General features: G+C 36.0%; 1 protein-coding gene across 12 annotated transcripts in view; it reads right to left on the bottom strand.

The window, feature by feature from the left end:
- Nucleotides 1-13725, bottom strand: part of PTPRD (protein tyrosine phosphatase receptor type D) — a 1452104-nt gene that overhangs the window by 105460 nt on the left and 1332919 nt on the right. For 7 of the 12 annotated variants that reach the window (XM_089489739.1, XM_089489757.1, XM_089489767.1 and 4 more), the window contains 2 exons: nt 9311-9325; nt 7578-7690 (listed from right to left, as the gene is read on the bottom strand). In XM_089489739.1, the coding sequence (XP_089345865.1) occupies nt 7578-7690; nt 9311-9325 (128 nt within the window). Of the gene's footprint in view, nt 1-1916; nt 2037-7577; nt 7691-9310; nt 9326-13725 lie in introns of all 12 variants that reach the window. The other 5 variants (XM_089489775.1, XM_089489820.1, XM_089489749.1 and 2 more) reach the window with 2 other exon arrangements.

The raw sequence follows: 13725 nt of genomic DNA, 5'->3' as shown, positions 1-13725 counted from the left end.
GAAGCAGGCATATAATTTAATTCACTCAAAGCAAAACATGCTCTGGAGAGATGAGCTTTGAAACTAAATTACTAAACAATAAAAATAAAATAAAATAAAATTCATCAAGCATATTTCCAAAGCTAACATTCCTAGTGTTCAAAGAAATATAAAAAGTTATTATGCCAAGACTTAATGAAGTTAGCTAGGTGGGGGGAAATGAGACAGTTAGACCTGATGTTAACTTCTGCTTTGAGTAATGACTCTAAACATCATTATCAGACTCCTTTTCTTACACTGTATGAAATGAAAATGGTGTGAATGGGACTTAAGTGAACAAAAGATGAACTGGGGGAAAGGATAAACCATCCAAAGAAGACTAATGGGACAGAATAGTACTGGCAGAAAATAAACTCATTCATGGGGGAAACTAACTTAAAAATGTAAGCTACCATGATAACTAGAGACATTTGATCCTGTAAAAAAACGTGTAAAAATAAATTTAAAAAAGGAAAGGAAAAACAAATAATTTTTTTTTCTTTCAAAATGTGAATAGTTCAATGCCTGGAAAGTGATGGTTGTGTTTCAAGGACTAAAGAACTCGCTAACATAGGTTGACTAATTAAGACAAGGGAAAACTGAATGTTTATTTTTAAAAAGAAATATATTGTATAAAATTTTGGACATTTACATGCAATTATGGCTTGCCAGACTAACATGCACAGCTGCTTACAGACAACGGTCAATAAAGACAAGATTAGACATCAGACATTTTGAGCTTCAAAAATGTTTTCACTAGTAGCAGATTGTAGAAGCAGGGGTTGTATAGACTTGGTATGGCTAAACACAAACATCCATCTTACCCTAGTATCTCAAAGGAAATAACATCTCAACCCCATCCCTTTTCAACCCCCAGAAATTACCTACAATCTACTTCAGGTGTAAACATCTTTGTCTACCAATGGAAAAAATAGTGGATACAGACAAGGCTAAGAGAAGGGATGGGAGGGAGACAAGGAAAAGGATACAATGGGGAAAGGTAAAGGGTGAAAGAGGAAATGTGGGGTCAACTAGCATGATCTGCCAGCTGAAGATTTTAGCTAGTCCACTCTTGGTGGATATTTCTTTTCAACCAATCAATATGGATGGGTTTTTCACCCATCAAAATGTTTTCCGTTATTTAAGCATGCCTAGAACAAAACAGCTTGTTGCCGGGAGACACATAGTTGGCTAGAATAATTTCAACTAGCGAACCCCATGATGTATTGAAACTATAAAACAAAAGCATGGTAACTGAAGGGAGAAGTGGGGGCTCAGACTGGAAGCCACACATTCCATATCTGAGGCTGTTTCGCCACCATGAATTTGAAAGGTATGCTCTAAGAAAGCTACACTGAAGCTATTGCAGGACAGCTGCGCTTGAAAAGACCACAAAATGAGAAAAATGGCTTCTGCTACATTTTGACATAGCTTAAGTCCACATGCAGGGCCAGCAGCATATCATCCAAATCTTGTTTGTGGTATTGCATACAATTGAGAAGCCAAAGTAATTATATGAACAATCGTTCTTTGGTATGTGTGGTCTGTGGTCTGATAGATTTCAAGATCAAGTAAATCAGAAGCAGCTGCCAAAAATTTTGGAAAACTACTTCCCGGAAAGGAAAGTTACAGTATTTTTTTAAAAATATGCATCAGTTTTGATATCTCCCATTTCATCAAATGCAACATTTAAGCTGGGTAAAATGTTTTCAACATAGCCATCATGTTTATTTCATCCAAATCCAGAACGAGCACCCCATGGGAAAAAGGTAAAACAAAAACAAATTTTAAAAAAGGCACAAGAAAATGCTAAACCTATTCAGAAATGGAAGTTGAATGATGGAACATCTAAAACAGTGATTGTACAGAGAAAATAATAGAGACAAAGATGTTTAGACCTTTTCGAGCGAATCGTGGGAGAGAGTTATTATCATATAAGGACTGAGTGGTAGTTTGGCTAGAGAGGGAGGACACAGAGCCAATCAGGGAAGCGTAGGGGACTGAATTACTGCTCAAAGCTGTAAAAAGTAAAGCCAATTGGAAATGGGAAAGAAATTAGTAACAGCAGTAGAAGACCGTCATATTCAGTCAGTTTTCACAACGACAAACGTATCATCATCTTGCATGCACAATTCTTCTGTGTCCGTTTAGCACTCGGATGAATAGTAAGCATATCAGACCACTAACATATCCACATTTTGAACTATATGGTTGAATTTTTGGACCATTTTACTGCAAACAAGTTTCAATATATTAGCCAGATGGCTATGATGCTGAATTTAGATTTTATTATGTTAGCCAGATTGCTGTGGTTCTGAAGAATTATTTAAGTATTATTCAAAACAGAGAAATCAGAAATAAATGACTAAAAACACAAAACTACGTACATTTACAGAGAGGTAAGTCACAATGTCCTAAAAGAGAATCCATAGTGTGCATAGGACTACTGCCTAGGAATATAAAGTATAAGATCCCTTTTCCTCTATGTTAAGCATTCATATTGAAAGATGCAAGTAGCCCAAGTGTTATGTTTATATTTTTCTATTTATATTTCTCAGCTTTTTTCTGCAGTTAAATGTTTGAATATCATCTAAAACTGGCATAAAATTCTTTTTACTTCTACTTTTCTTTTTTTGGCAGAAGGAATTTCAAACTCAACAACTTCCAGAATTAGCTATTTGGTGATCCTTGCACTGGAAGATCCTTGATTTATGATTAATATAAAGTGAGTTCCTTTTAATACGTTTCAAAGTAATCTCAAAAAAGAAATGCATACACATTTTTTTAAAAGTCTGCCAAACAAAACCTCATATCTTCCAACATAGTAAAGGCCCGTTTGCTCACTCTCTGAAATGTATTGAGTTTACAAGTGCTATTGATATGCCTTTTAAAATTTTAGAGAAGATTTTTCTTCTTTAAGGGTACATGTGTCCTAAATACTGTCCTTAGACCATGCAAAGGATTTCTTCAGATGGTGACCATGGACTGTACGTCTGTTGATCAAAGGTGCTTTCCAACTAAAAATACTACACAAAATGCAGCAGAGGCCTTTTGTTGATACTTTGGTGCTTGGTATCATTTTGATTAATATATAGATGGAGGTGTCTCCTATACAGTATGTTAGTAACACAAAAGAACCTCAAGAAACAACATGCTATTTATCCTCCTCCCAATTAAAACAGAGATGGAGAGAATAAATTAAATGACACAGAAATGTAAAAACATGTGAGCGTGATTCAAGCCAAACAGCAGCAAAAATATAATGTAAGCATAATGTAGTTTTATTTTTTTTAAAAAAATGTTTTTATTTATTTATTTATTTATTTATTTATTTATTTATTTAATAAATACATTTTTAAAATACTTATATTCCAGATTGTTTTTAGTGGTACTGTTTCATTATATGGTGTGAGCCACTTTTTGTCCCACGTGGGTAAAAAATGGGAGGGAAAAAATTCACTGGCCTTCATCTAGTCATCTAAATAATACTCTCATCCTTTGTAATAAAAGGTGTCATAACATACAGAAACACCCCTTTGAGAAAATGTTTTCTTACTATGGTACTTTTTTGGCATTTTGTGACTGTTTTTTGCTCCCCTCATGTTTATATAATCACCCCTCTAGCCATTAATTCAACCATCCACATCCCTGCAAATAATATTCCAAAAAGCAAAGCTTAATTCTGCTATTTTTATAAGGCTATTTTATTGCACCATGTTGTATAATGGAACTTGAGCAGCCATGGATTTTGATATCTTTGGGGAGTCCTGGAGAAAACCCCAAGTGGATACCAAGGGCCCACCGCACCAAAAAAAGTGATAAAAACAAAAGGGGCTTTTGCACAAAAATAATATGTTTGCACTGAAAATGGTGTATTTCCTTCTAAATAATCAGGTTGGCATCCTGTTATACAGTTTTACGTTTGTACGTTAGGCTTTTTTGGTATTTACATTCACAGTTGTGGTACCATTGCCATGATCACAAATGATCAAAACCTACCTTAAATGCACTTTAGAGTTCTGCATGCTAGTGAGTGGGGCACTGAAGGATGATGTGTGTAGCCCATTCCCACCAGTGAGTGGTGAAGAGATGAAGCTTTGGGACAGGATCCCAGAGTGGTCCCTGCTTCTGCTTGTCACTGCTGCTTGCTGTTGAGTGGGGGCTAGGGAGTGTCATTCTTTGGCACTCTACTTGCCAACACCACAGAATTTCACCATTTGGTTTGACTGTTTGGATTTTAAGAAGGGTTTTGGAAGTCAAAGTGTGAAAGGGAAATAACATCATAGTTTTTGTCTGATGCAGGATCTCAGTCTTTGCTTTTAGGAATAAATTTTGTGGGGGTTTTGCAAAATCCTTGAAGTTTAAAAAATCATTGAAAAATGTGCAAAAATGGTCGTAATCTCATCCAGTTGGATAATTTTTTTAAAATTATTTATTCTTGAATGTAAGAATGCAATAAACAGAGATTTATTTCCCTATAATATTATTCTGTGCCAAGGCACAGTATACTTGTAGTATAATGTGAGTAGCATTCAGCTCCAAAACCAAACAAACAAAGAACAAAAAAACCTACATGATATATGAGGATTTTCTGGAAATGTTGGTCATTTTATATGATACTGGAGGTGCTCCCCCTCCCTCATTTATGCTCTTTGATCCTGTTGTGTAGTAGTACCAGGGCACAACAATGAGAGGTAGAAAAATGAATCCCATAAGTGAAAAACACATAAAAAGTCAATTGCTAAAATCATTGCTCTTTAGTCCTGAGAGCCCAACATTCACATATGCTGAACACCCATTGAGACACTAAACTAAATTAAACAAACAAACACACTTTGTGGACTGAGTCATACTTTCTACTAAAATGTGTTTGCTGAATATACACCAGCATATCTTGTTGAACTTTCTACACACCATATGTGTACAGCACACAACTGAGTCCAAGGATTAGCAACATCTGTCTACCATGTGTGTTCTGTGAATTATAGACACACGGCTATATATTCACAGTTCAGAAAGCTGACTAAAATATTTTTTAAAAGGTGTGAATTAAGATAATATAGTTGAACAGGAAACAAGTTAACATTAAAAACTCACATCTAAATTATTAAAAATAGTGTTAAATGAAAATCCTGCCTCTTTCAGTCCAATAGATATATAACATCTTAACAGAGCAAGTGGTTCAAATAGCGTATGCACATTAAACTTCTTTTCTTTTTCCTTTCTTTTACTTTTTCTGGCCCTTCTTATGCCCCTAATATAGTGTACAATTGGATTCAGATATCATCAGTATTCCTTGCTTGAGAACCTGTCATGAATATACCAAAGTCTAACTTTTAAAAGCCAAATCAAATCACTAAAATAATCCCTACTCAGTCTCTAACAATGCATTTTCACATATGACATTCAGGAATCAGGTCTATTACATTCTAGCTTTAAAGTAACAGCCATAAAGACCAAGCATGAATCCTGTGATGTCTACTTTCAATGTTTGGAAGGCAGCAACTGGGCAGAACTAAGATGAAGGCGTTTTGCAATGTAGTGTGTTCAGATGGGAACCAGAAAGGAGTTAAACTGCCTAAGAGCATTATAAAATGTGTTGTGTGCTGGATATTCTTAGCCAGTTAATCTTATCTCCTTTCTGGTTCCCAATCTAAACACACTCCAAACTCCCCCCTACATTCATATAATACACTCACCCTGGCCTTAGACAAAATCTTTATTCCTGCTTTTGTCCCTCAACAACCATTATTAAAACTGAACTTATCACCTCATCACCCCACCTACAAGTTTTGCATTCCCATGGGTATTCATACAGTCTACAAAGGCCCTTCCTGGACATAATTCACTCCATACATTAGAGGAAATACACCAACTCTATGAAAGCTCATGCTACAACTTCTTTCACACAGTTCATCTCAAAGGTGATGCAAGATTCCTTTGCATATTGATATTTCAAATGAACACAGCTGTAGAGCAATGCTGCAGAAAGAAAACAGCTGTTCCTCCAAGAACCATTCATTCAGTGTATTCAAAGATTAGGTAATAATAATAATAATAATAATAATAATAATAATATAATATAGTTTATTTGTATCCTGCTTTTCCAAAACCTGATCAAAGCGGCAAACAACAGCATATAAAAACATTCCAATAAAATCAGTTAAAAACAGTATTAAAAGCAATACAACAACACTAACAGCAAAGGGCCAGAGAAAAGGGGGAAGTCAATATATACAATCCAGGGTCATCAATGAAAAGGGGTAAGGGAAAGAATGATTTTTCATGGTGGGAAGGCTTGGGAAAAGAAATATGTCTTCAAGTTCTTTTTAAAAAGACCTAAAGATGTGGTGGAGTGGAGCTCGTCTGGGAGACTATTCCAGAATTTTGGGGCCATGACAGAAAATGCCCCCTGTGAGGTCCTCACATAGCGTGCCGCTGGGACCTCCAACCATTTCATCCCTGTTGACTGGAGTGTGCGGGGCGGATTATATGGGGAGAGGTGGTCCTCCAAGTACCCTGGGCCCAAGCCATTTAAGGCTTTATAGGTCATTACCAACACCTTATGGCCAGCTGTAGGTATGCTAACTACAGCTGCTCTGAAGTAGGGTAACATGGCCAAACAGTCCATGCTCTGATAAATTCCCGAGTGGACTAATGTGATGTTGAGCTTCCTTTGAGGATGTTCTTGAATTTGCTGCTGCATGATTTTGGCAAGGACGGCAAGATTTGGATAGAATATTTGGATAATATATACACAAGCAAACACTGATGCTGTATATAAAGCCTTACTAGCTTGGTAGAATCTGTCAAAAGCTGGCACTCTGCCATTATCCCCGCTATCCTGACACAAGATGGCAAGTAGTACTTTATGGTGAAACTATTCACAAAGTTCCTATATGTTTTGAACTACATTTTCTCTGTAATTGCAAAAGGATGTATTTTCTGCTTTCCTCCCTTATTATATATATATATATATATATATATATATATAGTATGCTAATTATTTTAATTACTTATCCTTCAGTTCTACCTTTCAGCTTTTTGCAGTATCTTTGCTCTTGAAACTTACACTGTAATAATGATTTTTTTAGTGTGTGTAAATGTAAAGTATTTTAGTAAAGCATATTGATTACTTTTCTGCAGAAGCTTCTCTGAAGATGCCAGCCACTGATGCTGGCGAAACGTCAGAAATAAACTCTTCTAGAACATGGCCACATAGCCCGAAAAACCCACAAAAAACCTCAGAATACCTTATCTTTACACCACTCAATAATCAAGGTTATTTTTAAAAAGTAATGTACACCGAAAAGAAATATAATTGATTGGGTGCAAGTTCTCAGCATGAACCCAATAGATAATATGTAAACTCTCAGTTTTCTGCGTTCATGAACAACAGAATAGTCTTCCCAAAATTATTTGTCCTAAGTGATCAAAATAAGAATAAGGTTGTAATTTAAATTAAATACATTCGTTTGACATTCTACATCTCATTTATATAAAAAGTAATCCAGTATTGCATAATTTATAGAACTAACTTAGAATGCTTCATGTCTTACCTGGGGTCTGAAAATTAAGGCGTCGTAGCTCTACAGGATCTGTTGGATGATGAGAAGGAATCTCCTTGCTGTTGGGTATACTGCTCTTCCTAGAGTCTGTCTCTGCCCTTTTCCTACATGGACAAAGTTAACATATTTAATAAGAAGACTAATCAACAAGTTGTCATTCAACAGATATATTGTACATCTACTGCCTGGGATGAAATACTTTGTTAAGTTTGTTTTCAATGGAAGCAACAAGTTATTTTAGCCATTTTCTTCCCGCTTTGCAGTTTTTGGAGACTATTTGCAATTCAGGACTTATTCTATGTACTATTCACACAAAATATTTTTTACACAGAAAACAGCTTTATCTGTAGAGGAAACAGCATTTTTTTCTGACAGAAAGTAACATTTTCAGTGCAACATTATTTTTCTTGCATATAAAAGTAATTCTTTGCACAGCAAATGCTGTGTTGTTGTTGTTGTTGTTTTACACAAAAAGACAGTGAACAAATTTGGCTGAGAGTAAGTCCAGAAGATTCTTGTTAGTCCTGGTTTCTCCTCATATGTCCACACTTTCCATTCCAAACTATGGCACTGTCCTTTTAAAAAACCACTTATTTAACGTTCCAATCCATGAAAATAATCTAATGTTTTTGACAGAATAACATGTACACTGAAACTTTTTGCTTCAAACTAAAGAAGATATAAGTGAGAAATCTTTATGCAGCTGGTGCCTAGAGTCATCATTACAATAATGGATTTGCTTGGAGGGAACTACCACAGTCAAAAGATAATGAGGCATGCCTAAACCTTGTTGAATGTTAAGTGCTGCAGTTTCACTGATTCTGATGAGAAGTTCTAAAGTTTCACTGATTCCAACTTTCTCTGGAATTAGCAATCTCAAGATGTATGTAGTATCTTTATAAAACTGGATCTTTCCCACTATTAACTATATAAAGAGAAGAACTTTATATGAAAGTTCCATCAGGGGCTAGCCTGAAGAAAGAGGCTCCTCCCTCCCTAACTGTCATCTTTCGGCCTCTGAGGGAGAGAGTAGGCTGGCCCAGTTCCATCAGGGGCTAGCCTGAAGAAGAAGAGCCCTCCCTCCGGTCCATCTGCCTTGGTCCAGGCCTCAGAGGGAGAGAAGAATGCTGGACCTGATTCCCTCTCTCCCTCACCATTCCCTTCTCCTTTTGTGTCGTGTCTTTTAGATTGTAAGCCTGTGGGCAGGGAACTGTCTGTTATCCCCTCTATTGTAAACCGCTCGGATTCCCAGTGATTGGGCGGTATATAAATAAAACTTCTTATTATTATTATTATTATTATTATTATTATTATTATTAACTTCTTCTGCACTATTTCCCTGCTGGATATGGAGCTACAGAATCTGAAAAGCTAGTTCGTGGTCAATAGCCAATTCTTCTGCAGACTCATTTTCTGACTACCAACATTTCAAAAAACATGGAAATTTATTTATTTATTTATTTATTTGTAAATTGATTTTATGCTAGCTCTAAATATGTTTGAGTACACAGGGAAATTTGAAAGTTGTCTTCACTTCTAGTTGCCCAAATGAAGCCTTCTATTGTGCATGATGTTTTAAGGAATCTTCACTTCTTATATATCTGACCTAATTCACTTACAGTGCATTTTCTAAGACATTTGTCAATGAAGATACATTTCCTATACTTGTTTTCTCAGTTTCCTTTTCCTGAGAATACCGAGATCAATTGTTCTTAACTTCTCACCTGTCGGGTTTACTGCTCCATTATTATGCAGCAGAGAAGGAGGAAAAAGGTTAAATGTTAGTTGAGCAATGGCAAATGGAGTAAAATGTTAGGCAACTGCATTTTATAATTTGGATGTTTTTAAAAAAAACAGCCTATAAAATAGTACAATATTCTCCAATATTATTAATAAAGAAATAATAAAGAAATGTTGAGGACATAATGTTCATTCAAAAGACTTTATGAATGAAGAAATGGAAGTTTAGTTGGAGATGGATGTTGTATCACATTCTTTCTCACATTATGCCAGTTCCTGTGTATCCAGGATCTGAGAAGTGTATAGTGCAGGTATTATGGTAATACACTTATTGGGAGAAAACATATGTGCATTTTGGGATACTGTGATTTCCAAAAGATATGCTTACAGAAAAGTCTAGGGCCAAAAATAAACTCACAGCATTCTGTGCTACTTTAAAGATGAGGGTAATTTTTAAAAATTATCTGGGTAACAAGAGAAACACTTTAAAGAGGGCAAATGAAGTGAAGAAATATTTGATAAAGCAGAGTCAGATAAACAAGCATGGGAAAGGTTACCACAGAGGCTAGACACCTTAAATATTTCAACAGTCTAAAAAAGGAAGCATCTATTTTGCTTTTCCCCCACACTTATTTTAATAAGGGAGGCTACCAAGATTTTATTGTTCTCATGAACAATATTTCTTATGAGTGCAATCAAAAAGCTTTAGTGCTACTGTCCTCTTCTGAATTTGTTTCCTCTTTTTATTACTACTATTCCTTAAAAACACAAACCACATTTGCTTTATTTCTGCAGAGAATTTATTATTTATCTGATTACAAACTCTTTGAGTCTGTTCTCCAATTTTACATGAATAACAGAGTTATTGAGTTCAATCATACAGCTAAAAGTAAGCACATATAACAGCTTACAAAAGTGATATCATTTTCATAAGCAATGGGTGGAATTAATTTACATAATACCATATGTTAATTCCAGAGCTTGGAAAAGTAACATTTCCAAGATCTGGAGATCTCTATGAACTGGATTTACTAATCAACTAATTATTCCAGCACATCAGACATGTATCTATTGAGGGTGGGGAATGAGACAAGAATCTTGCCCTCCAATGAAATTTTCTATCAAGTCCCAAATTTCAAGCATGGTAGTAACTTTAAAGGGCCAAAGATACAGTGCGCCCTTTCTTTATGGGGGGGATCTGTTCCACCCCTGCCCCCCCCCCCCTGTGTAAAGAAAAAATGTGTATGCTCATGCCGGCAGCGTGCCCCATTGCTTCTTCTGGGCGTGCCAAGGCTTTATCTGGCGCAGGCTTCCAGTGTTTGCTGGAATCCGGGTATCGCACACCCACGAATACGTGGGCGCACTGTATTACAGGAATGTGATCACAGTAAATATAAGTACAATGAATTGAGAGTTTTCAATGCCTTCCTCTCTGTAACACTAGAAATTTGGGGACTGAATGGTGAGTTCATTTGGGGACAGAGAGGTAATGTCCCTGTCCCTCAAGAACTGCAGTCCTGAAGTTCATAACATTTGTTTTACATTATTGTATGCAATCCTACCTTGCATTTTATAAGTTATAAAAAACAGACAACTGATTTTTAACACCAATTGCTCAAATTAATATCTGAATTGATTATTCATTAGTACTGCATGCCATATTTTAATTGGTCCTCCTACTCCCAAATGAATTATCTCTCAATGAAACTTGGGCCCTATTAATGAATTTTCTTACTATATTGGCAGACTATGTTGCAGACTACATTTATTGCCATTTGTTTCCTCACAGAAGTCTAGGAACTATCACCTAATGAGGCACTGATAACTCAGTTCTCTATTTGCCTTCCCATGCTTTTCTTACATATTTATAGATAAATATCACAAATACAAGCTACATCTCCAGAGTTCTCTTCCTAAGAAGAAACCAACCCTTTTAGCATTGCTGACCTTCTTACAGCTCAGAGGTCATGAGTGTTCAAAGATATTTGTACAAAAGTATTGCATTTACGTCATACATAATAACTGCTTGGGTATTACTGGTATACAGCAAAATATATGCAATGTTTATTGGCAAACAGGAAAACACATCCAGAGTGTGAACTTATTACAACATATGGTATAGAATATTTTCTTATTATCAGTTCTACATTGCAAATACAAAACTTTCCCTTCCTCGTGCTCTATAACTGTTTTGCAAATTTGCATTCCAGGCTGCTGCAAACTACACAATGACACATCATTTTGCAGTGCATATATAAAGTGTCAGGGGCTGCATCTGCAGTTTGACACCATTTTAACTGCCATGAATCAATGCTATGCGATTCTGGAGTTTATAGTTTTGTGAGATATTAAACCTTCTCTGTGACAGAGCAGTGAAGCCACAATAAACTACAATTTCCAGTATTCCATAGCATGGAGCCATGGCAGTTAAAGTGGTGTCAAACTGCATTATTTCTGCAGTGCAACTGCAGCCATGGTTCTCAAAGCTGAGAAGCCTGCAGCCATATTTATAAAGGAGATTTCCACTTTTCTCTTTAAACCATACAGTGAAATTCCCCGCTTGTGGTTTCAACCAATGGTCAGATGATGTTATCAAGTTTCCATCTAATTTCATTTAGCCATTAATTCTGGATAATTTGTATGACAACCATAATTAAATAAAAAGAGAAAGTGAAGCATAAATGCTTTGAAAATATGATACCTTAAAACTACATACATGTCCTGGCAGAATGCAGGCACCACCTCCAGATTCAACTATAAGGATACAGAATCTGCACTGTGTGGCACATACTATTTTTATTTTTGTTGGAAATGAATTTTGAAAGTGTGTATACCCATGCACAGCATTCTGCTGTATGTTTATAATGGCAGAATTATGTGCATAATATTTGTGGCTGCACATCAACTGTTAGGCGAAGAAACTGTTTCTGATATAAATGTATGATTATTTCCTACAATCTTTCTATAACTTCCATCAACATACATTTATTTTCAAATTAAAACATAATGATTAAAATACAATAAAACAAATCAACAATTAAAAAGAATCATTTAAACATATAATTGCTGCTGTTCAAATTCAACATCAGATTGAAAGTATGTGCTACAAAATTCTGAAGGCACTCATGTGGGAAGACATAATTTTTAATAATACTTGTTAGGGTAAAAATCAGACTAAGGTATTTTTCTGCCTGTGAACATCTATAAAATGTTACCCTTAACACAAAGAAGTTGGCCTGAGGGACAGCTGAATCTTAATTCAACACTTATGAAAGTATGAGAGTAAAACACCCTTCACCACAGATGAAGTCAGGAAGGCAGCCCCCATAACTCTGTCCTCTAACCTCTCATTGCATCCTCCTCCCCCAAAGCCCCCAGCATCTGCTGCTTCAGGTTGCTCCTCATCTTGCCCAATGTATGTATTGGCAGGATGTTAAGGAGAGTTGTTACAGTTATTACCAGCTAAGTTTTCATGATGAATATTAAAAACAAAAACAAAATACTATTGCTGAAGACAACTTTCCTTGAGCCGAAAAGGAATTACTGCACCTATTTCCATCCGTTGGTGTTTCCGCAAGCTGGATTGAGTTCCAGGTTTAGGGAAAAGGCAGAGTATAAATAAAGATAATGATGGTGATAACGATAATGTTTAGCAACTGCTCATCTTCCTAACACCTTTACTTAGATTTTGTATTGAAAGCCAGGACACTAGGACATTGGATTGTAGCAGTGAATGAGTCACTTGTATCAGAAAGCTTCACTCTATCAAGATCAGTGCCCACAACTAGGATGTCAATTTGAAAATAGGATATTTATTATTGCCACGATTGTGAAAACTATTCAGGTACACCTATACTTTTGAAGCAAGAAGCTCGAGACATTAGCTTTACACTGGCAATGGGGCTACATTGGAAAAAAAATTGCTCCTCACCTTTCTTTGGCATTACAGTCAACCCACCGTGTTTTCGGCTTTAACTCTTGTGGATTTGATTATTCAAGGATTTGAATAATACGCTATCTCTATGAATCTCTAGGTCCTCCAGCATGACTTTACCAGAAGTTGACCATAAATTCATGATGGATGACCTAGAAAACACTTCTCTAGGCATTTGTAAGTCCTGCGGTGTAATTCTATGGTCAACTTCCAGTGGATGTTGACCACAGAGTTGCACTGGAGGACCAAGAAATTCCAAGATAGGTGTTATCTTAGGTATAAAAAATATGTTTTTTTAATTGCATTTTCCCCACTTTCATGGGGGTCCAGCACCCCTAACCCCAGCAAATGTGGAGGGCTCACTACTTCCCACTCCCAAATATGAAAAGCATACAGTTTAAGAATTTAACCGTATCACTATTACAACAAACCAGAGATGTCTATTTCCTCGCTAAAATGATTTGG

Source organism: Sceloporus occidentalis, unplaced genomic scaffold, assembly GCF_023333645.1.
Source record: "Sceloporus occidentalis isolate IW3139 unplaced genomic scaffold, rSceOcc1.0.p SCAF_1, whole genome shotgun sequence".
Classification (NCBI taxonomy): Eukaryota; Metazoa; Chordata; class Lepidosauria; order Squamata; family Phrynosomatidae; genus Sceloporus; species Sceloporus occidentalis.
The sequence above is the reverse complement of the archived record's forward strand: the minus strand, read 5'-3'. Positions and strand labels throughout refer to the sequence as shown.